Source organism: Tympanuchus pallidicinctus, unplaced genomic scaffold (genome assembly GCF_026119805.1).
Source record: "Tympanuchus pallidicinctus isolate F22 unplaced genomic scaffold, pur_lepc_1.0 scaffold6, whole genome shotgun sequence".
NCBI classification, from domain to species: Eukaryota; Metazoa; Chordata; class Aves; order Galliformes; family Phasianidae; genus Tympanuchus; species Tympanuchus pallidicinctus.
In genome coordinates this window covers 38,987,184-39,010,969 of record NW_026294780.1, presented here as the reverse complement: position 1 = coordinate 39,010,969, position 23,786 = coordinate 38,987,184, and the positions used below count along the sequence as shown (strand labels likewise).

Genomic DNA, 23,786 nt, shown 5'->3' with positions numbered 1-23,786 from the left:
TTTTTGTTTTGTTTTGTTTTTTAACCTACTGGCAAGTGTAATAGTTACTAAGAGCCAAATGATTTTACTTTCCTACAACCATGTAATGCCTATATAAAGCAATTAATTCATGTACTGACGCTACTGAGTAGTAAAAATTCAATTGTAGTGTAAAATCCCTATGGAAAATATGGTACCTTTTTTAAAGTGTTCAGTGTATGATATCAGTCATGATTTTTTATTTATTTATTTTTCTTCCCGAGGTCTATATAAAGCTAAAAGAGGAATTTCCTCCCTTACAAAGGTGTGTTGTGGTTTCTGTAAGAGTTTTCGATATGGCGACTGTGGGAAATGCTTACCATAACTCCACACAGCACATACAGGCTTATCAAATATTTTACTCTTGCTTTCCCTGAATATCCGACACAGCATGGGATACCTAGATGGTCCAGCAAGCAGATTAGGAAACATTCATTTTCCCCAGTGAACACCTGTTGAAATGTACTTACTTTGTAATTGTATTAACCAAACAAAACCATCATGTGAAACAGAGCAGTTGTTTTCAGTTCAGGAGGGGCGCAGACTTAAAGTAGTCAGAGGGGAAAATCCGATCCTGCTTCACTCTAATTTTGTATTACTGAAATATGTTTTGTATTCTCCATCTCTACATCTCTAGAGTAAATTGTGTATAAAATTTGAATTCAGTATGTATACACTACTTTCTGTCTGGTCTTCCATTTCTGCATCATATAAAATTCAAACTGCAAGCTCACAGAAAAGCTGTAAAATATCAGTCCTCTCTGTGGATCTAAACGTATCACAGGAAACACAAGAAGAGCAAATTGCACAGTTAGGAATCAAAAGTATAGCCAGTGGATAAAAAAAGATACAGAATCCAAGCAGCTGCTTTATCATCTGCTTTCATTAGTCAATTCAAAACGGCAGTTTTCTTTGTTACTTCAGTAAGAGAAAGCCAAATGGTTGTGTAAGTGTTCCCTAGCGAATATTCACTTGAGTTTTTCCAGGTATATTGCCGAATCGTGGTAATCTCACACTATATTATTTATACAATGAAACTGCTTTCCTTCACTCTCATTTTCTCAGCAAGTGAGAATAGCAAAGTTCTGTAACAGGAATCAGATACTGTAACTTTGTTTATCTATGTATATCTATATGCTTATATGCAGTGTATATACATATGTATATACATAATGTTACATTATTGCTTAGACCGATTGAGTCTGTAAATATTTAAAATCAAGTAATTTATTTATCTGAAAGATCCAAGTTTTCTCACTCCTGATAAGAGTACTTGCCTTTTTTTTCCTCCTTTTCGGTAGGAACTGTTAACATCAATAGGCTTTGTGATTTCTAATGAAATTATGCTACAAACAGCACAATTTGTATCTTTGTATACCTGTGGGATAAACTGTTCCTTAGTGGCTATGGGTTTCAGACTCACCCCAGAGGACTAGAAGCAAAATACTGCTGCATATATATTATAGAGTAGTGTAATCTTCCCTCTCTTTGAGTGACTCCTGTTATTCACTAGTCACAAGGTCTAACAACTTGTGTCTTTTTTCACTGCTTTGTAGCATTTAGCTACTTGTAATGATTGCGTGTGTTATTTATGTGAGTCAGAGAAGTCATTAGTTACTATAATAATTAAATAATTTAAACATGCACACTTATAGGTACGTGTAAAATTTTGGATAAATAGACAAGGATGCTGAATACCTCTAGCATTTATTGGCTTATAAGAGAATTGCAACTGCCTATGGTTTCTGAAAATAGACCATTTGTGATTTGACATGCACGTGAGGTTGATAAGTATAAAGAACAGCATTAATAATGCACCGTGCAGTTAGAACAACTACACATTATCACGTTCTGTTGTTTTTTACTTCAGCAATCCCATTCTAAACATATTTTAGAAACACTGCTTTCAAAGAGTAACTCAGTGAAAAACATTCAAATGCAGACAAGAGCTGTACAATTCTCCCTATCACATTAAATATTCCATGCAGTCTTTCAATCACTTGGAGTCCAAACTATTCATTTTTACTGGGGAAAAATGGGGAAGACTGGAGAAAATTGAGTGTCTACATGGCTGACAGGCAGTATCAATTCAGTTGAGATCTTAAAGTCTACTGGGCAAATTCTCTTCATCTCATTTTGGTGAGTACATCAAGTTCATGTACTCTCCTGTCAAAGAGAAACAGTATTTTGCTTTATTTTGAAGAAGATATATTACATATGCATATATAAAGCACACACATATATATAGGTGTGTGAAAAATGTATAAACATACATGTGTATGTTCATGTCTCTCATAACAAAAGGTTATATGATGACCAGTTTGTGTTAGTTATGGGGAAGCCTTTCCCTGTATGAACAAGTGACAGTCTCTTTTCCTGCAGGATTTCAGCGTATAAGAATGAATGGATACAGGGGAACAAATAGGTTCCTTAAATATATAAGTTCTGGAAAAAGATTTCTCAAAGTGACATGACAGTAGTGCAGAAAACTATCTACTACAAAGACCAGAGATTTTTACTATTCTTGTGGTGCAACTTGGAAAGATTTGAATACATGTGAGGAATGAGACAGGAGTTAATAAAGGAAGTAGTGTCCACAGGTTTTGATATACAACTCAGAGAAAAAAGAATGGCAGTTCTGCAAGAAGCTCTCAAGCTGGGAACCACTTTAGTTGCTGTGCCAGGCAGTCCTGTAGCATTTTAAGATAAAGTACAGATCATTCTTAATACTTTAGGCACCCGATGTTTACGATGTGTCAACAGATTACTGTTAACTCCCAGTGCAGCTTCATTGCCAGGTGCCTAGTAGTACCTAAGAAGATGCAATCTTCAGGGGAAATAAAAACATGAGCTACATTAGTACTGCTCTCTCTTTAGATATTATATCATTTCATGCTTTACTTCGAGAAACTTCAGCTCAAAAATGTCAGGATTGCAAAAAAGAAGCATGCAACTTTCCTTACGGAAGTTGCATCGTTCTCAGTGTTTTAAAATTCCTGTCTAAAATCAGAGGTAGTAAGTTTGATTTCTGTATCTACTCTGCAAATGTTATTCTCTCTCACTACAGCTAGTAGAAATTAATATTTTACACTAAGAGGACACAGGGGCAGTTCTACACATTTACAGATTGGCAAATTTGTACTCATTACATGTTTGAATGTATTCTAGGGCCATATCTAAGGATTGTCATAAATTTCAGAACAGCCTGACTCAGATGAATTATGGTAGTTTTTACAATCTGGCAAGGGCAGATGTCTTGCAAAATAACTCCTGTGAATGCCTTGCATTGTGTAAATACAGTCTGCAATTAGTAGGATTTTGTATTCTGTAGTTCTGTAGCTTTAGGTTTGCTTATTCATTAAAGTCAGTACTGTGATTAGCTGTACAAGAATTGCAGGACAGGACATTTTCTGTGTTTGGGTGAAGCATAATTCTGTTCTTCCACAACGTAATACTGTGACAAAGTACATTCATTTTTGGAGCAAGTGTAGCAACCTAGAGCAAAGTGTGGTGTCCAGTTCAGTTGCTGAAATAGGCAGAGGAAGCAGAATTTGTTCCCTGTTTTGCATTATTGCTGCCCTGGTCTTGATCTCCTTGACAATATTGTTTATAGCAACATTATTTCAAAAGGGTAATTCCTGATATATAGGTCCATGTGAAATCTAAAGAACTTTTCCAAGATGAAATGCTTTAATATGAAGCAATAAAAATACATGGAGAAAGACAACTTAAGAGAACACTGATCTAAGAAAGAAACTGACACTGCCACGATAGGAATTCTTGGTCACCAATAAATTAAGAATAATAATGTCTCTCTAGAAGTTGCTGTTTTATAAATTCTGAGAGTAGTAGAAAGTACAGTTAAAATAAGTGATGAGACAAGTCATGCAGCATCTACTAAGTCTCACCTCTCAATGGCTCTTAAAGTTGTCTGAGCTTTCCTTATCTTGGTGCTCACTCTTATTTCCTAACTTTAACTGGTAAATTTCACACATGATTGTAATTACCAGTGCAATTTTCATGACTGATCCATTGATGAGTAATCTTTTAACATCTGATTTGGCCAGGTTTCTGTTATTCTTACCCGCACTGAAAAGAAAGCCTGGTTTTACTCAGACATCAGTCAATAGCATAATTTCATCTTCATCAATTATTTCAGTGGATTGAAGTAAATTGTGACTAAGATTCTTACATAGTGCAACTAAGAATAGTGTGATCAGGCCTGTTATTTTTTGACTTCATCCTTTTGTGATGTTTTCTTACAACATCTTTACAGACATTAATTGATGAGACTAGAATTTAGAAGATCTCAGCTCTGTGATGTGAACTGTAACACAATCAGGTGTGCAGCTGCAAGAGGAAATCAAGTGCTCTGTTGAACATATTGCTGAAAATCCTGTTTCATATGTTTTCATTAATTTTACAAAAATGTGCAGAATGTGACATTCGTAACAATCAGTAAATATTGATATATGGAAAATTGTAATTAGGTTAGCCTATTTGAAAATATCACTTGCTGATAAAAAGGCATAGTTATAAACTTGCTTCTTTAAGAAGGTAAAAATATGAATGAGAGAATATGTTCTGGTCACTGTATATGGCTGTATTGGGATTTTGTTTTCGTTTTATTATCTTCCTCCTCAAGAAGCTTTAACGTACAGAGAAATATTTATGTTTTCAAAGAACTTGCTTCATCTTTCTTTCCTCAGTGTTCCTCTAAAAGTTAAAATGCCTTGCCAAATTATCTGCAAATGTATGTATCCAGGCTGCTGTTTTCTTTCTGATGAAAACATATTGCATGCATGGCAGAGGTTTTGAGAGGTTGCTTCAAAATTGAGGAGCGCATGTAAATATAAAGGAATTACATTTTGCTACTAGTGTTTTCCAACAGGTAGGAATTTTCTTGTGAAAAGATCTTAAAAAATGATTTGTTGACCAGAGCAGGTCCATTTTTATCTTTAAAAGTATCAAAGTCAAAAGGTCAGAGTAGAGCAGTTGGGACAAATTTTTACAGCAGATGGTTTGAGAGCTTTATGCTTTCAATTGTATCTCCACTTCAGCTGAAGAGAAATGGTGAAATTAAAGCTAAAGGGTTTGAGAATATAGGAAAAAAATAAAGCTCTCAGGGGAATGCAATCTCTTACCTACATAGGAAAATAATAAATAAATAAAAAACAGCAGATACTAGGAAGAGAGTGTCAATATCATTTTGGAAAAAGTTCTTTGAGTGTGTTTCATTTATTAGGTTTTCTAAGGGGGCAGCAAGGAGATTAACTATTTGTTGCAGCTTTTCTGGATGTGGTTGGATGAAACGGAGTATGCTGACTGCAATAAATCTTAGCTAAGGGTGCATTCTAAACTCTTGTAATGTATTTTTCATGATCTTTTAAATACAACTTTATTATTATTATTATTATTATTATTATTATTATTATTATTATTATTATTATTATTATTCTACTTTAGTCTTTTCCAGAAGAAGATTCTGGATTAATTACTATAAATCCTGTGAGAAAGAAATAGAGAAATAAATTATTAAGCATTTTAGATAAAATGCTCAGTATTAACTACTACATTCAAGAACAAGCAAATTCATGTGAATGTCTCTGTTAATTAGGATATTAGGTAATGCTTCAAATAACCTCCTTCTTATTCCCAAAGGCTTCTGATACCATTCCTGCTTATTCAGATCACAAGAGAAGCATCTCTTTACTGAATTGCATGAAGTACAGAGCTAACTATATAGAAAGGATAGTAGTTGCTTGAAATAAGAAAATACTTCCCTATACTTCATCCTAAAAATTGAGAAGTCCCTCTACGTGTATAGATGATGCTGAAATGTTTCAGCCAATTATTAACCTTGCTTGTGCAGAAAGAGCATGAAGATCAGTGTACATCTTTTGGTGCAGTGAGGAAATGGCACCCGTTTGAACCCCCAAGCTGATCTATTCTCAATTTTGTGCCCTATAGGAAAGTAAATGCTTCAAGAGAACAGTATTTCATATTATCTGTGGAAGTTTCTACTGCCTTTGTCATTTATGCATCAGACCAGAGTTCCTCTGGTTCATAAAATACTTTTCCCCATAACAGAAGAGTTTCTAATTACATCCTGTTCCATGCTGTGTGGCTGCGTGCTGCAGTCTTCACTGCATGCCAAAGGAGGACTCTAAAAGGGAAAAGCAGAACTCTCATTACAAGTAGTGTGGGTGGGACCTCTGATCGATGCATTGTAAGTTCTTTCAGTGATAGACGTGTGAAATGAGTTTCAGGCAGTGTTTCAGACCATCTATTGGTACATGTGACACACTTGTATTTGCCTGTACTAGTTCTAGTGACACTATGATTACTGGTATTTGCAGTGCTTGCCCTGGAACACTTCCAGGCAGTTTTATTGTATTGAAATGGCTCTTGTAGTTCATTGAGCATCTAGCATAGCACTGTTGTTTATGATTGGCACGTTTGCATATATTTATTCAAAAAAAAATCAGGCAGTTAAACTGCATAATTATGGGAAAACGAATCATAACAATAAAAGACCATTTAAGTTAACAAGCTTTGTGATCAAAGGATAAATACAGGTTGGATAAATGAGACTCTAGATGTAACTAATCTACATAAATAGGCTTTGGTTTGATTAGAGGAAAGGAATATATTAAAATAATCCAAAGCTATTAAAATCATTTTACTTCAGTACTTTTAAAAATCTGCTTTTATTTTATCTCAATTTTAACATTTCTATACAATAAAAATAGCTATGTTCAATGATAAACTATCTCAACTTGTGTTTATTTCTTGATTAATAATGTTCAGAGAGTGAAGAAATAAATTCTAAACTGACAGAAGTAAACAAAAGTAACAAGTTTTCATTCTAGTTTGAATGTCTCGTGTGTCAGAAAGCCTTAAACACTTTTTAATGTCTTAATTTTAATTTTTTAATGTCACAATGTTGGAGGGTTTTGGTTTTTTTTTTTTTGATTGATTTTTAATTAAAGAAAAACATTAAAGGGAACATTTAAAGGACAATTTCTTGTTTACTGTCTTTATCAGCAGAGAGCAGCCTTTGTAGTGTTTGAAAGCTGGTGCATTAAAAATCAATTTCAAGTCTTCAAAGCTATAAACTCTTGCTTGCTTTGTAGATATATACTATGTTTAAAATCATTGGAAGCACACTTGACAATTGAATTAAAAACAAAAGGTAAATAATGGCTTCATCCAAATTTTGAAGGATTTTAATGTATTTTTAATAATAGCTAAAGGACTTTCTTATTGAGAACAGACATGTGAATCACAATTTGTAGCTTTTGAAAGCATAATTTGTTCCTGAAGACAGTTGTATGCATTATTTTATTAATAGAGTTTTGTTTTAAACCTCTGTTGATGTTACACTGTTCATTTTAATGAATACCATGATTCAAACACAGAACATGTCAGTCACTATCTTTACTTACTATATTTCTGTCTTGTTCATTGCTGATTGCTAAGCAACCACTTACAGTTAAGCTTGTTTAGCTACAATTCAGTTTTTTGGGTTTTTTTTTCTTTTTTTTTAAAGGTAAACCCATGTGATCTAAAGATACTCAGTGAAAATATTTAAATTATATAACATTTTAAAGGTTAAAAACAAAAACAAAACAACAACAAAAAACACTAAAAATGTTGCTTTAACAATGTCCCTCCGATTCAGAACTTGGGCTTTGCTCTGATACTGAGGAACAGACTGTCAATGAAAGCCGAAAAAACAAGATGACGTCTTTAATCAGTACATAGGCAATTTTGAGGCTTACAGATGCTAACCTTCTTTTAAATTGCATTTGTACTATGTCTTTCAAGGAACGATCTTTAGAACACTTATTCAGTGAATATTTTAATTTAGGTCAATAGAACCACTGAGTTAAATGGATTGCTTACAGAAATGGAGCTACTGATATGCGTAAGCACATGTAGAATTAAGCTCAGAATCTCTTAGTCTGTATTAGCTTAACTGCTCCCTGTTGCTTTTCTCCCTTACTTTAAAAACATTGCAAAGCTGCAAAAGCTGTTTGTATCACTTAGCCTCAAACTGCATTCTCTAGTACTCTATTGAGATAGTCCTGATGTCTGAATATTTGATATTTTTGCTCTTTTGCATAGACTTGTGTAATTTGATATGCAGATTTGAAGATCATAAAAACAATCCTGCTTTGATGATCATGAGCAAGATTATCCAGCCACAGCTGTAAAGTACCCAGTGTGTTCTTTTCTGATCTCTTCATCATTTCAGTGGATCAAATGACAATAAGAATATAGTGGAATTTAGAGTGCTTGGGAAATACCAAATTTAAAAGCCTTTTAAAAAATGGAAGACATGAAGCCTTGGAAGCTATTTGAATGTCTAGAGTTTATGTCAGATAATAAAACTGTTCATGTGTAGATACATAGATGTGACAGCAGCACAGATTCAAAACAACTAGTTAGCTGGATTTAAAAAAAAAAAAAGTTATTAACAAGCAACGCACATCTATTTATTCATTTATTTAACACTATGCATTATCAGTGTTTTAGAAGATGGTGTCAATCTACACCTTCTTCTACAACAGAGAAAGTATCTATGGGGTGAAAAATGCTTTTTCTTTGAGTGCACAGTCTTCATTTTGTCCATCTGTGAATGTGTTCTGTCTATTTAAACTACCTGTAGCTTCTTTTCAGGTGTCAAAAAATACATTATTGCAAGGGGTAGAACAGCTAGATGAATTTATTATTTATCAATTGGCCACCATCTTCCTCAACAATACACATCCCATCATCACAATAATGTGATTGTAAAAGAAACAGTAATTCCTTCAATTGTGAAGTAGCTCATGTTAAGTAATTCCATGTATCAAACTGAATTCCAGAATTCTGAAGAAAACTTCAATGTCAGTTCATTCACAATATAAGGGCAGAAACACAAGGAGCCTCTTTTCTTCATCTCCTTCTGCATTGATACTGGCAAAATAACCTTGGGCATGAGTGAGTAGATAGATTTCCAGATTCTGACCTACATGTTAGCTTATCTTCTTTGGATAAAGTAAAGCAAAAGAAAACTGCTTTTATTAAACAAATATAATCCTCAGGAATTTTGGCTAGTATTGGCAAAGATATTTAGATAGAGATAAATTGCTTGCAGTCATGTTAAAGTGCCAGCAGAGGAGATTACTTAAATAAAAGATTTTTTCCCAATTTAAATTTTGAGCTATATATTTTCTATAGTATTTTATAATAAAGACAATTACATAGTAATTTAGGTTAGAATGCATGCCCACTTCCCCATCTCAAAACCCAATTTGTTACTACCTGTGGCTATTTCTATTAAAAAAAGAAACATAATTACTAAGAGTCTCAGCAGTCTAAGAGTAAATTTTTTGCAATTACGATACCTCCCTTGGGCAGATGTGTGAAATGGCAGATTAATTCTTGCAAGTAACTGTCTATTCCTTATACACTATTAAAGTTGTTGGTATCATTATATTGGTGATGTTTGTTTTGTAATGGTTAAAGTTATAGCAGTAATCCTATTACAAGTCTTTAGACATAGGGCTTCATACCATAGGCTTTAGAAACTCTGCTGAAGTTTGGTACGTGGCATTCTAGAAATTATATCCTAATTCTATTTTTATGGAATATGATGCACTTAACTCTCATTGAGTTCCAATGAAGAAGTCTATTGGTGCGACTTCATGTGGGCTCTTGATCCACCTGCAGGGAGCAGCACATCCAAATGCATAATTGCCTTAACAAATTATTTTTTTGCCCAACATATGATATTTTCTCTAGAATTTCTTGCACAGTAGTTGCCATATTTCAATTATTTTCCCATTTGGAAAGAGAATTCCTCCATACATAAACTTCTGAATAATAACTTGGGACTTTTGTGATATATGCATTGTTTAGACAAGGTTACATTAATTCTTTTCTTTGAAAGTTCGTATTTAAGAGAATAAAAACATGATATGCAACATACAATTATATTCATTTGCTTTTGAAAGAATGTGCTCAAATGCTGGCTGAGCTAATTAAATATCGAGACAAATCCATAATTTGAATTCTGTATTCCAGCAACACCCTCAGTCAAATATTAGCATTGATATCGAGTCTCTGTGGTGAATCTTGTAGAAATGTCCTAGATGTTTACAAACCAACGTAAGTTTAAAACAAAGAGAAATTTTTCTGTGGTCTTTGCAGAGAACCCTTTGTCATGTGGTTTATTTTAAGAACAAAATCTACTTTCATAGTCTCAGTATGACAAGCTTTAATGAGAGGTGTAATCCAGAACATTTTCTCCCAGGTTATTAAGAATTTACATGTCAAGGTCACACCCTAAAATACCTGTGAGTATAGAAGTTACCTGTAGAGAACCCTGGGTTAAGTGGGTGTTGTGTTATAGGTAAAATGTTTTCCTGTTGAGAAAAATAGCAATCTTCTTTGCTTGCTCTATCTCCTGAACTGATATACAGACTATGAAGTCATTGCAGTATGTTGACACTGAAGTGACAGAGATGTGGATGGTTATACGGAGTGCTGTAATCAAAAGGCCTTATTTTTTCTGTCTACAGCTACTTGGCCATTGCTACTGTATTCAAGATGTATTCAATCAAACTCTACATTTTATGAGGTACCTCATCATAGGCACCTGAATGTTATGGCTTTAAAGCATATTTAGGGACAGAACCTCTTGCTAAATTTGTGCAAGCCTAAATTATTTATCTTATGTCACAAATAATAAATCAACTCATCACCATTTTATAGTTGAAAATCTCCTTACACAGGCATGTGAAGCTGTAAAGTTTATGATCAACTGTTCTGTCATAAATTCAGCCATAATTTTGGCAGCATATTTAGTGGTAGATCTTTTTCTAACATTATGAGGAAATAATTATGCCAAGATATTTGTGAGAAAGTTAGGCTTTTTATAATGTTCCAAAATCACTTATAGAATAACTTGTTGATGTTTTTTAATGAAGTACTGAAATAGCCTTATGACCTAAATAAGAAACTAGACAGAAGAAAGTATTGTAAGTTTTAGCATCTGCAATTTGCTTCTTAATTCCTGAGGAATTTAAGGGAGGAATCATTGCTTTTCTGGATTTTAGGAAAAGGAGGAGGATAAAGTTTCAGCTTGAGAGGAAAATAAGCGATCTAGATTTATCTCCGTTCTTCTGTCCATCATCTTGAAAGAAAGCTTCAGTGGTCTTCTTTATGTACATTTTCTGTGCAGGCAGTGTGACTTCAGAACAAGGTCCGATGTTACCTTTATTGCTGACATTTTTCACTCTGAAGTGAAGAAATACAGAACTGAACTCTTATGCCACATATAGTGTTTTCTGCCTAGCTAATCACCTTTCCTTGTTGCTGCTGTTACAAGTTGGTTTAAATGTCATCCACTGAGAGGACTATATGCTGGCATAAAAGAATATTATGTATAAGACTTTTTTTTCACTTTCTATCACCATAGTAATATTCCTGCTTCTTTGTAGCTTTCTACAGCGTACAACATACGTACTGTGGGAATGTAGCACGCTATGTAAAGACTCACTTATCTTGTAATTGAACTATGAAGAATGATCCAAGAACTATTGAAACCAAATTGAAAACATCCATTGATTTCAGTAGACCTCAGGTCATGGCTTCTAGGAGTTTTATTGTTGCTTTTAGTGAGAGTATGGGTTGGACAGAAGGTAAATGTAGTGGATAGGTGTTAACATGAACTTAAAAGATTTAAAATATTTTTTCTGCTTCTCTTTACTGAACCTTATGAGTACAAAGCAGTTTGTCAGTGTTAAAAAGCCATAATTTGATCTCCTTCTCCACCAGATAGTATTCTAGTTTTAATAAAACTTTTGTCTGTTCAGCAAGCATTTGTGATGTGCTGCTCTTAAAAACAAGAAAACAGCAGTGGTAAGAATAAGACATATTCCACAACTCTTATTGGCTTCATTGGGTGATCCCGCTTAGTAAGTTCTTTCAGATATGTGTTACCATTAAAAATAAAAATGCCAGCAATTTACGATTGTATTTTAGAATATCTGTATGTGAAGAAAAGAAAAGAAAAAAAAAAAAAAAAAAAAGGTTGCTTTCACACAGAAAAAAGGGTTGAAAACACAAGGAAATAAAAATGTTTTTGAAATGATAACAAATACTTTGATCTCTTTAAATTTCAAGGCAGTAGGTTTTTTTTTTTTTTTAAATCTCCATCTAATTTTAATGTGTTAACTTAGAGACTTAATATTTAACATGTATTTTGGAGTGAAAAGTGAAAAAAAAAAAAGGCTAATGATATCAAAGATAAACTTCCAAGTGTTATTCTGCTTCTGTGGTATGATATTTCTTCAATAAATTGGATGTTCTTAGGAGTGCAGATTTCATTCTGATTAGCTAACCGTGGTTGTGTTTGCTATGCAGTAAACATGATATCTGTTAGGAATACCGAGGTAGACTCAATATGGTGGGAGCCATGGATAAAAGGTGCATTAAAGCGTTTCAAATTCAATCATTAGGTTTCATTGCACCCATCTGCTACCAGAAAATATAATTGGCAACTTGATTCATTGACCTTTAACTGTCATTTTGGACCATGTTTTTTTTAAATCCATATTTTCAAGTTAGATATAAAGAGTTAATTAAATAAGAGAATGCCCAGTACATTTTAATGCAATTACTTTTTTCTTCTTTTCTTTTTTCCTTTTTTTTAAGTAAAAGTGGGGGTTTTTTTTGTTTGTTTTTGTTTTTTGTTTTTGTTTTTTTTTTTTTAATATAATCAGGTTTAATGTCTGTTGTATATTCTGCTAATCCAGTCAGAGTAGTTATTTAATATTGAATGTGGTTAAAAGCAACTAATGTTCAACTTCATTAAGGCTTCTATTAAATAGAAGGCTTGCTGAACTAGTGTTTTTTTTTTTGTTTGTTTGTTTGTTTTTTAATACTTGAACCAGTACCTCATATTATTTATTTCCAGGGGTCTCTGTTGCACTAAAATTATAGTTACAAGCATCAATTCTATTGAGATTATATAGCACAACTCAAGGACTAAATAAGCATTGAAATTTTTGAGTATTTCAGATTTTATTGCTAAAACATATTTAATCTTTTTTATTTTCTTGCACAGATACTCTCATGCAAGTGGGATGGATTGCATACAACTTTTGGCACTTCTGTGTTTCTGGCACACAAGTAGACTGTTCTGTAACAGTGTTAATAAGAGCAAGCAGGGAACAATGTGATAAATGAGGATTATTTAGTATTTTCTAAGTGATGGTAAATTACAGCACTATTCTGTCTTCTGAAGTTTATATAAAAGGAAAAAAAGTGACTACACGTGTTTCTTCACAGTAGGATACAACTCCTCAAATATTTATATATTATACAGACAGATGCATGCAACCTAACCTTATAATCCCATTTTGCAGCTTTCCCAAATACTGGGGAGCTCGATAAACAGGAAGCCGATTATATTGGCAGTGTAACTCCATTAATAGGATTCGGATTTGCCTTATTGACAAGCCAGTACTGCTAATATGATCCAGTATATTAAATTGACAGGAAAACTGGAGCGATAGAATGTATCTTCAATCTAATTGACAGGGAAGCTCTTTCAGAAGGTTCTTAATGTGTTTTTTATTGACAGTGCAGCTTCAGTAAGTACATATCACTGGTGAACAGTGTAAATATATTGGATGCAACTGTACCAGTAGATTCAGGTGAAGTAGTCATTATTCTGTTTTCCTATACTTCTATCTTCACTTTGATTTAGCTTGTATCAAGCTCTCTCATAAGATCTTCACAAAGACTTCTTAAAGCACCAGTCTAACTGCATTGCTCACAGGCGTTTGACAGGTTGTGAATTATTTTAAATGTATTCATCATTTTTAAATGAATAGAGGCAATACAGAACAATGCAATAATGTGTCATGAATTTCATTATGTTTATTTATTGATGCTGTGATAGCAGAAGGAGAGCTATTGTACTTTCAGATAGAGCTCTTTATGTGGTGTGATATTTAGCACTTCTTCCACCTCTTCTGGTCTTACACACTCTCCAAAAAAATAGTTCATATAGCAATTAGATTTTTCTAGTCCCATTTGACAAATCTGCACGTTCTCTTTCCAGACTGTGGAAATTTCATTAAATGCTTATATTTCTTGGTTCTGCACTGCAAAGTAAAATGAGGCTCAGAAGCCTAAAAACCACCGTAAGATCAACAACAATTGGAGTTCAGTCTGGAAAATCTACTTAATTCCCTTTTTAATAGGAGGAAGCTTTGGGTTCAGTTTCCACAATTTTTCCTAGCTTTTAAGTCTGCCCATAAATGTGTATCCTGTATCTCTGGCTGAGGAGTTAAGGAGTTATCTTTATTTTATATGTGAAAAACTGATCAGTCTGAACTCACCCTTTCTCTTGTCTTACAGGTCTCTTTATCTACCAGGGCCACACAAAAACTGTCTCTCTTACAGTGACCTTTTTAACTTCTTCAGAATTCAGGCTTGGTGCATCAATGAAGTGAGAGAAATCTTCACTTGGCCCTGTGTTTTCTAACCTCACACTACATTAAATCACTATCATCTGGGCTCTGTCTTCTCTTGTGCCTTGTGCGTTGCGGAGTAAATTCTAGTAAAAACTTGAAAAATAATTGTTTTCAGTGAGACAGTACTACACTATCTGTGATACTTTGAAAGAAATTCTCTAACAGAAAAGATCTGTAACATGTGTAACAACTGTAGTACGTGCTAAGAAAATTAGTACATGGATCAGTCTATATATCTGGAGAAAATCTATATTCCTCTACTCACAGGAAAAAAATGAAAGTTTCTGTCTCCTGAGTCCTACTTTTACTTTTTTTGAAGCCCCTCTAACTATTTGACTGAGTAACCCAGGAACAAACTCTCATCATTTTGCTTTTCTCATTCAAGGGAAAGAGAAAACACCAACATCCTTCAGTAAAACATACAGGAGACTGGTGAATGCTGTGGCCTTGTGCATCTCTCTGGTTTTCTTGCCATGTGTTTTTCAACAATGTCACACATGTCAGAAATTCACGTAAATAAACTGTTCTTATAACTCTAAAATACTCATTTTGCAACATGTGAAACATCTCAAATATGTACATTCATATAAATTGTCTCAAAAATATTTTCGAAGACAAAGTGAAGAGCACATATTAGGATAAGATTTGTTAAAACAGCTTGCTTAATTTTGCCTTTCAGATAAAATAGAATCGTTTATTAGAAGTTTATGCTCAGTTCTTTTTATTTAACATTTTATTTTATTTTTGATACTGAGGTAATACCTTTTCGTACTGAAAGAAGTCTTGTGAAATCAAAAACTGTTCTTCAGGCTAAGCAAACACACTCACTAGGTATATGTGGAAGACTAAGAAGTTCTTTGTGAAAGATTGTATTACATTGAGCAAAACTGTTTCTAACAAAATCAAGACAATTTTCTGCTCTTTTAAAACCTGATTTGGCAGAATACATTACATTTACATTGTCTTGTAAATGATTGTCATTACATAAGATTTTTGCTTCATGGGGAAAGGGTGGATACTTCTCAAGAAAAGACGCAGAAAGGGCTTGAAGTAGATATTAAGTAGTCATCTGATGAGGAAGAGAGATATTTCATTTTGTAGTTAATGTTTAATTAAAAAGAATTTAGAGTCCGTAAAGACGTTTTGCTTTATCATAGTTTCAGGTATGAAGATCTACATAAAATAGAGTTGTGTTGAATCGTTTCTGAAAATGTGATACTTGTTCTTGTAATTCTGTGAAAAAAATTATGAATATTCTAGTAGCCGAATATTCATAAAACTGATTAATGTTTTAGTTCTTTTTTACATTTTTTAAATACATCTTTCCCTAATATGACTATTATTTCTGGACATAATTTGTCAAGAATACTTAAATATTGCATTTCTCCCTCTCTCCCTCTTTCTCTCTCACTTTTCCTCATTTTTTTTGTTGCAGTCATATTGAGGTTATGAACCATTTTTTTCAGAAGAGAGGTCTGTTAAAATGAAAACTTTTTCTTTTGTTCAGTATTATTCAAACAATATGAAATACATCAAAGCTTGTTATAAAGTTTCAGAATAGTGTTATAACAAAGATATTTATTAAAATGTAAACAAAAAAAAAAAAAAAGAAGGAAAAGAGCTAGGAGCTATTTTTTATTGTTGTTCTTGTTTTTTGTTGTTCTTGTTGTTCCTGTCATTGTCATAGTTTTGGTTTGTTTTATTTTGTTTTTAAATAGGAATTCTTGAAAGCAGAAGCCCATTCTTTCACCAAGCAGTAGTCAATTTCCTGAAATTTGATTGATTGTTATGGGGCTGCAATTTTAATCCTGATATTTTATTTGAAAAAATATATATGTCATCACATATATATATATTGTTATTTATACACACGTTTGCAGAATCACTATTAAATATTTTTTCTCTGTAAAATATCAAAAACATTTCAATAGAATATTGTGAACATGATTTTATGAAAGAATTTGATATTTCTTTCTTGGCCATAATTTTTCATTTTGTTTTCCCTAAATTAAAATTTTAGAAGTTATAGCCAATTAATCATTAGAATTGTTAGAGTAGCAGTTTAAATTTATAAAATTTAGTATTCCAAATTCACCATATATGAACAATACATACCAATAATTGTAGTTTACAAAGACACTGTTTCATCTTAATATGGAAGCACTAACAATTGTAATAGAATGAATGGCTTTACAGACCGTTGACAACAGCACTTGAAGACTGGTAAACAAGTGATTATTCAAGATAGACAGTTAGACTGTGGCAATTACATTGCCACAGCTGAAGACCACATACCAGAAGTGTGTTTTGTACAGGTTTAATTTGCCTGCTCTTCTGTGTTCTTCTTCAAAAGTAATGTAATCAAGTCTTAATCAAGTCTTAAGATTCTTGTTGAAAGGCAGTGGCTATAGCTTTTTTTTTTTTTTTTTTTTTTTTTAATTGCTTTTAGTGGCTTCTGGAAGGTTTGTGTGAGTTCTGGTTTCTTTCAAAATATCATTTTTATGAGCTCCATTCTTCTGGCAAAGCTGACAAGTGTGTACTCAAATCCTCAAGAACTTTTATGTAACATCACAGTAATGACAGTGTTCTTAAGACTTCAAATTTACTGTACAGTCACATATTAGGACAGATGGATAGAAGAATGCATTTTTAGGGGGCCATTGTAAGAACTCTGGAAATAATATACCTCTTCTCACTGGAAATAAATTAGTTTTAGTCTGTGAAAATAAACTTCTTTAGGAGAAGTGTGATAGGTTAGAGTGATATCACAGACTTTTAATTCACCAGTATTCATCCAGGATGATGGACAGTTCTCACTTCAGTTTTCCTTCAGTTTTCCTTGTAGACATTCTGTCAATGTCTGTTGTTTGTTTGTTTGTTTTTTCCTATTAAAAACTCATGACTTAGTCACCTAATCGATACTCTAGCTCTAAGTCTTCAATTTGAGTAACATATTTTGTGGTGTTTTTTTAATCAGGTACTTATAATTATATGTAATTCAGTCCTGGTATGATGCAACTTGCTTAGTGTTAGCTATCAAACTGAATATCTTGCTGGTCATCTATATTATCCCCGTAATTATGGAAGGAAGTCAGCTCTAGCAGCAGAACAAACCTAAAGCTAGATGGTCGAAATGGAGCGAATCTTGTGTAGGTACCTGTATCTGTAATATTAGTAAAGAGATCTTAGTTGATTAGGTCAGCTTGTTGATGTTTATCTGTAGACGCATTGAAACAAACCTGGGGGGGGGGGCAAACAGAGAGACCCAATTCTAATTTCTGGAAAAGGGCTGTGTACTCAAAGAATGAAGGACTTATTTGCTGTTGATACATTTTTAAAGTAGCACTTATTTTTTAACATCACAGCTATGTGGTGTTAAGAGGTATGATTAATGCATGAACTGAAATGTGTAATATCACTTCTATAGAAAGTGTAAAAATTTTAAGTATATGATCTCTCACTTCAACTGGAATTAAAGAATAAATAAATAGACATTCATATCTCTCTGTAATCTGTTGTATACAGATTATGTATAACAGATTACTCTAAATTGTGTAGCCTTAAAATTAAATGTTTATTTTTACATATAATATAGGAAAACAATTATTGCCTAGATCTCAGAGTGCCCTGTTACAGATCATCACAAGCATGATAATTTTCTAGTTTATAACAGGATAAAGCTTAATGGTTTTAGAACAGAAGGAAAAGAATTCAACTTAGAGTTGTACAGATGTCTGTGGTTATCAAGTATTTACAGTTGTCCTTTTGCAGCTCTGAACTCACTGTAAAAAGACAATTGTTTGTTTAGATGCAAAATACAATATAAGGAAATTGCTCAAATTTTGATTGATTTTGATTGATTTAAAGGCCATTTATTACCACAAATACAGAATTTCTCAGAAGCAACTCCCATTATTAAGACTGGAGCCAAGATTTTGTCATAACTTCTATTTTAAAATTTATATTTTTAATGGTATATTACATGCAGAAACAAAATGTTTGACCAGTTCTGACCATGATTCAGATTACAGAGAAGTCCTTAGCACCACATTTAAGAAGCTGCTATAATTAATTCCAGGGCAAGAGTCTGATTTATGTTTCTTAATGAGATAGCAGAGAATTGATGAAAATGCATTTTGTAACAGACATCTTGTCTGACAACATCATAAAAAATGGAAGTGTTGATTCTAGTAGCTGCTATGTGTGGAGGCACATTTCTTGCATGAAAAAAAAAATAAAAATAAAAATCACAAGGTTAGTTTTCCTGGGCATCTATAACTGAGATATTTGACTTAGAAAACAGATATGAGTTTGGCAGTTATATAGATTTATTTGGGTTAAGAAGTATCAGACTGTATATGTTGTAATGATTATATATATGATGTGGATTTGCTGCTCACTAGATATGCTGGCTTACAAGTGAATACAAGAAAGGAATAAAATGCAGAATTAAGGCTGCTTCTGAAATATAATGTGTTACATTTAAGAGATTAAATATAAGAATGTTATGCCTCCATTTCTTCCTTTTATTTTTTTTTTCTTTCAATATTTCTGCTTATAACTTTAAGCATGCTAACAGTTACAGCAAATTTATATTCTAATGACATTGGTTAAAAACAGAATCTTCTCTGTTTCTCAGTATAAAGACCCCTAAATGAGGTAATTAGATTTGTAAAAGTATGACTATCTGTAGCTGAAAATGTGAGTACTTCTGAAAAGGTGACGTGGAAAAGCAGTGGCACCACACTGGATTTTGTATGCCAAATCTTCAGAATTCTCTTTTTGTATTGCTTACTCTGCTTGGACAGTATTTAAGAACTTTTATAAGCTCACCTTTTAATGCTTCTGAAGAACAACTTTCTTCTCGTACATCAGATTTTCAAATAGTGTGTAATTTTGGTACAATAAAAAAGTCATATGCAACATACTCTGCAACTTAAATTAAAAAATACTTCAAAATGTGAATATTTTTTTTAACTTATCCTATTTTTTAAAAACCAAAAGACTTATCTACCAGTAAGAAGAATGTGTGTGTAAATATACCTCATAAATTCCTGAACAGAAGACAATTTATCTTTTGTGTTTTCCTTAAATCACACAAGGTATCCATGAGCACATATATTTCACAAATGTTTTGAGAGTGGCATGTGGCTACTTATTTGCTGTTGTGACCAGCTTTGACTGTTATGTTTCAGATGTAACTTCATGTCTTTTTCAAGGTCCAGTATTCCAATGATACAAAGAATAGCAAATATTTCTAATTACCATGTGTTTACAAAAAGCAAACGAACAAACAGAAACAGTCAAGCAAAAATAAATCAGAAAGGACAAAAAGGAGAGTGTCAAGGAAAAATAAATATCTAGGAGACCAGTCACTTTTCTAAACAATTATTATACAACATTAAATCTTATATTGGGCCTTCCAGTAATTGAGTACTGCCTGTGCTACTGATGCTGATATGTGAGATGCTGTTGGAAAACTCATCACTGCTGCAAAGCATAGTGGTGTGATCCTAAGTGATGCAGAAAACAGTAGGCGCTCTGTCAGTAGGTCAGCTGCAAGACGAAGTGACATGCGCGAATCTACAGTATATGGGGTTTTGTGAAAGATTCAGTCTCTCTTTCTTCCAAAGAACTTTAGCTGATGACACAAGGGGAATTCAGTTCCCTTTGGCATGACTCCATGTTGGTCTGGATGCTGTAAATACTTCTGCTTCTACAATTACTTAGCTCATGCTGCTAAAAATACACTCATGACAGAGTTAATGAAAGTATTTTTTTTTTTCAAACCACTTGTCAGCAACAATCATTTAATGTTCTTGCTTGCATGTGTGGTTCTCATTATTCAGATGTAGTTATTAATACTGATGAAAATTAGAGAGAGAAAATCCAAATATTTTCATACTTGCACTTTCCCAGTAGCATTTAAAAACAGATGAAACACCGAAATCTAAACAAGTACAAATATTCTTTTTTTTCTTTTTTCTTTTTTTCTTTTTTTTTCTTTCTTCTTTTTTCTTTTCTTTTTTTTTTTTTTCTTTTTCTTCTTTCTTTGTTCCTTCTCTTCTCTTCTCTTCTCTTCTCTTCTCTTCTCTTCTCTTCTCTTCTCTTCTCTTCTCTTCTCTTCTCTTCTCTTCTCTTCTCTTCTCTTCTCTTCTCTTCTCTTCTCTTCTCTTCTCTTCTCTTCTCTTCTCTTCTCTTCTCTTCTCTCTTTTCTTAATTTGCATGTTTTGTGGAAACATATGAAATTGTATTACAATAGTATGGGCTTCAGAATCCCAGTAGATGATGTAATTATGATTAAAAATTAGTATTATTGAATAATTTACTTTTGTAATGCACAAAAGTATTTTTTTTTCTCTCGTTTTCAATAACCATCAGTCTTAATATCTAACTAATGAAAAAACATAAACAGAGTCATCTGTCAGGTTGTTCACAGAGAATGCCACTTATTGGAGCCTCATTGTTTACTTTAGCAGGTAATTTGTGGACCGGAATCATTTAATTGTTCTGAGCACATAATTACATGCCAGCATTTTCCAATTTAATTAAAATGTACAAATCTAAAGATTAAGGGAATTTTTGAATTATTAATCATTTCTCCTCTAGGAAATCTTGTTGCTCTGCAGGAGATTTGTCCAGTGTACAACTATACGTATTTTTTTCCTTCTCTTTCGCAGACAGACAATTTTCCCGCAGAGCCCAATTACATGGGCAGCAGGCAGCAGTTTGTTCAAAGGTAAGGCCTATTAAATAACTTTCTCAGCTTCCCCATTTGCATTCTTGTCAAAATTGCTTGGCCAAAGAGTACAATTCAACCTAGAACAAGTAAATACAACTCTCCCTCTCTCTCTCTCTCTCTTTTTTTTTTTTTTTTTAAATATGTATTTCAGTAGCTCCACATTCAAGGATCCAGAAAGAGCCAGCTTGAGGGACAGCGGGCATGGGGACAGTGATCAGGCTGACAGTGACCAAGACACTAACAAAGGCTCCTGCTGTGACATGTCTGTTAGGGAGGCACTCAAGATGAAAACTACTTCAACTAAAAGCCAGCCACTTGAACAAGGTGAGTGAAGCCTCCAGTGCTTACAAAGCGTAAAGTTAAGCCATCATTATAAACCTATTAGTTTTGCAGTTGCAGTGTAACAGAGTGGAATAGCCCTCTGATAATACTATCAGAGAAAACTGTAAATCTTGTACCTAGCCCAGAGCAAAGGCATTCATGATCTTTCAGAATGAATATGAAATGAAACCACAAGTATCCTTCTTCCGTAGAACGAAAATAGATTAAAAAAATAAGATAAAATAAAATAAAATAAAATAAAATAAAATAAAATAAAATAAAATAAAATTAGTACTTCTCTAAAATGATTAGAAAGTACTTTATCTCCACTGGCATTGCCGGTGATATATTATATACTGTTCTTCAGCCAAATCGTGATTTGAAAACTCAACTCAGACATGACTGCAACAGATAAAAGAGCAGCAGTCATTTACATTCCTCATGTAGTTCGGATGCGAGGAAAAAAAAGAGAGATTCGGGATATTAGACAACAGTAAAAACTGACCAGAAAGTGTTTTCATTTCAAGGATGTATATTTCTATTTGTAATGTTGATTTCACAATTAATAGTAGTATGAGAATTGTCAAAAAATAAAATAATCTGATTTTTAGTATTATTTCACCCACACTCTAGGTTGGTATCAAAGATAAGTGTCTGTGAACCAGCTAAAATTACTTATAGCAGAACAACGACCACAATCTCTGCAAGCTTTCATTCTGACAAATAAGCATATTTCTTCAAAATCTGCGTGTGTCCAGTGCACTTTTTTTTTTTTTTTTTTTTTTTTTCCAGATATGCTTTATCTAATTATGAGGTCTTTTATTTCAGAAGAAACAATTAAAAAAAAAAATATTGACAAACTGAGCACTTAAGCATTGTGTGTTTGTGTGATTTTGCAGAGGTTGTAGGCAATAAGAAAGAGCACTACTGCTGGAATGTTCTATATATTTATTTTAGGTTAGTTTTTTAAAAGATGATTCAGGCTTAGAGAAAGTTAAGAGATGATTAAATAAGTGAATAAGTTATTGAGAAGCTACATTTATAATTAAGCAGAAAAAAATATGAGTTTTTTATTAATTGTTGATTAATTTGATCTAGGTTTTTGTTGTTTTGTTTTGCTTTTGTAGCTAGCCCAGTCTGATCTGTTATACAGTCATTAGGAACATGTTTCTGGTTATATTGGGATTGCAATGTGACTTTTGCTATGTAGAATATTTAGAATGCTGCAGTATAACTTATTCTGTGTATATTTGAGGGTTGACCTCAAATATGACCTTATTTTCCAACTAATAAATGCCAGAAAGATTATTTTTTCCTAACCTCTTGCCACAGAAAATCTCTGCTTATAATTAGACATTGATCTGTATAAAGATGCAGCACTAGACTTTTTTTTTTTTTTTTTTTTTTTTTTTTTTTTAAAGAAACTGAATGTGCATCTAATTTTCTCAGTTTTGTTTTAGCAAAAAGGGTGGATTTCTACCATCAAGTACAGCAATGAGGTTCTAAAATTGAAAAAGTTTAATTGGGAAAATAATTTACTGCTCTAAATAATTAAGAAGTGAGAGCATTTTAGAAAATCAGCATATAGCCAGAGTTCATATTTTATCACAGTCTGTCAATATAACATCAAGAACAATACAGCTCAAAATATGAAAACATTAGTAAGCAGGTTAAGCCAATCTCTTCTATTCCATGTTTCCTTTGTAACAGTAAAAGTTATCTGGAGGTTTGCATTTATCATTATGTTTCTATGAGAGTCCCCATTTATCAGGAAACAACTCACAGCAGTGGCTCGTATTAATTCCTCACATTCTTATTAAATGTATACTGAACTATGGATGTTAAGTACTGTTAGCCACTGCTTTGCAGCAGCAGATGTTTATGTAATGTTTTTTACTAAGAAAAAATAAATAATTAGAAAATAAATAATTAGCGTAGAGAGATAAATCACTTTTCTTTCCCCTAAAAAATACAATTTCAAATGGTAATAACATATATTTGTTTACCTCCATCTCAAGTATGTGGTAATAAAATCATTTGGCATATTACAAAAACTGAACCAACAGCAAGCATCTTTGGGAGTAGAAATCATTACAGTAACAAATGTGGTGCAGTGTAGTGTTTTCAATAAAATCAATGATAGCTTCTCATTGAGTATTGGTGATCAA

The 23,786-nt window shown here is 32.9% G+C and overlaps 1 protein-coding gene across 2 annotated transcripts in view; it reads left to right on the top strand.

Annotated features, from left to right (window-relative positions):
• PCDH17 (protocadherin 17) overlaps window positions 1-23,786 on the top strand; it is an 85,686-nt gene that overhangs the window by 5,473 nt on the left and 56,427 nt on the right. Inside the window, exons 2-3 of one of the 2 annotated variants that reach the window (XM_052705564.1) lie at window positions 21,236-21,294; window positions 21,452-21,621. In XM_052705564.1, coding sequence (XP_052561524.1) covers window positions 21,236-21,294; window positions 21,452-21,621 — 229 coding nt within the window. Of the gene's footprint in view, window positions 1-21,235; window positions 21,295-21,448; window positions 21,622-23,786 lie in introns of both variants that reach the window. The other variant, XM_052705563.1, reaches the window with a different exon arrangement.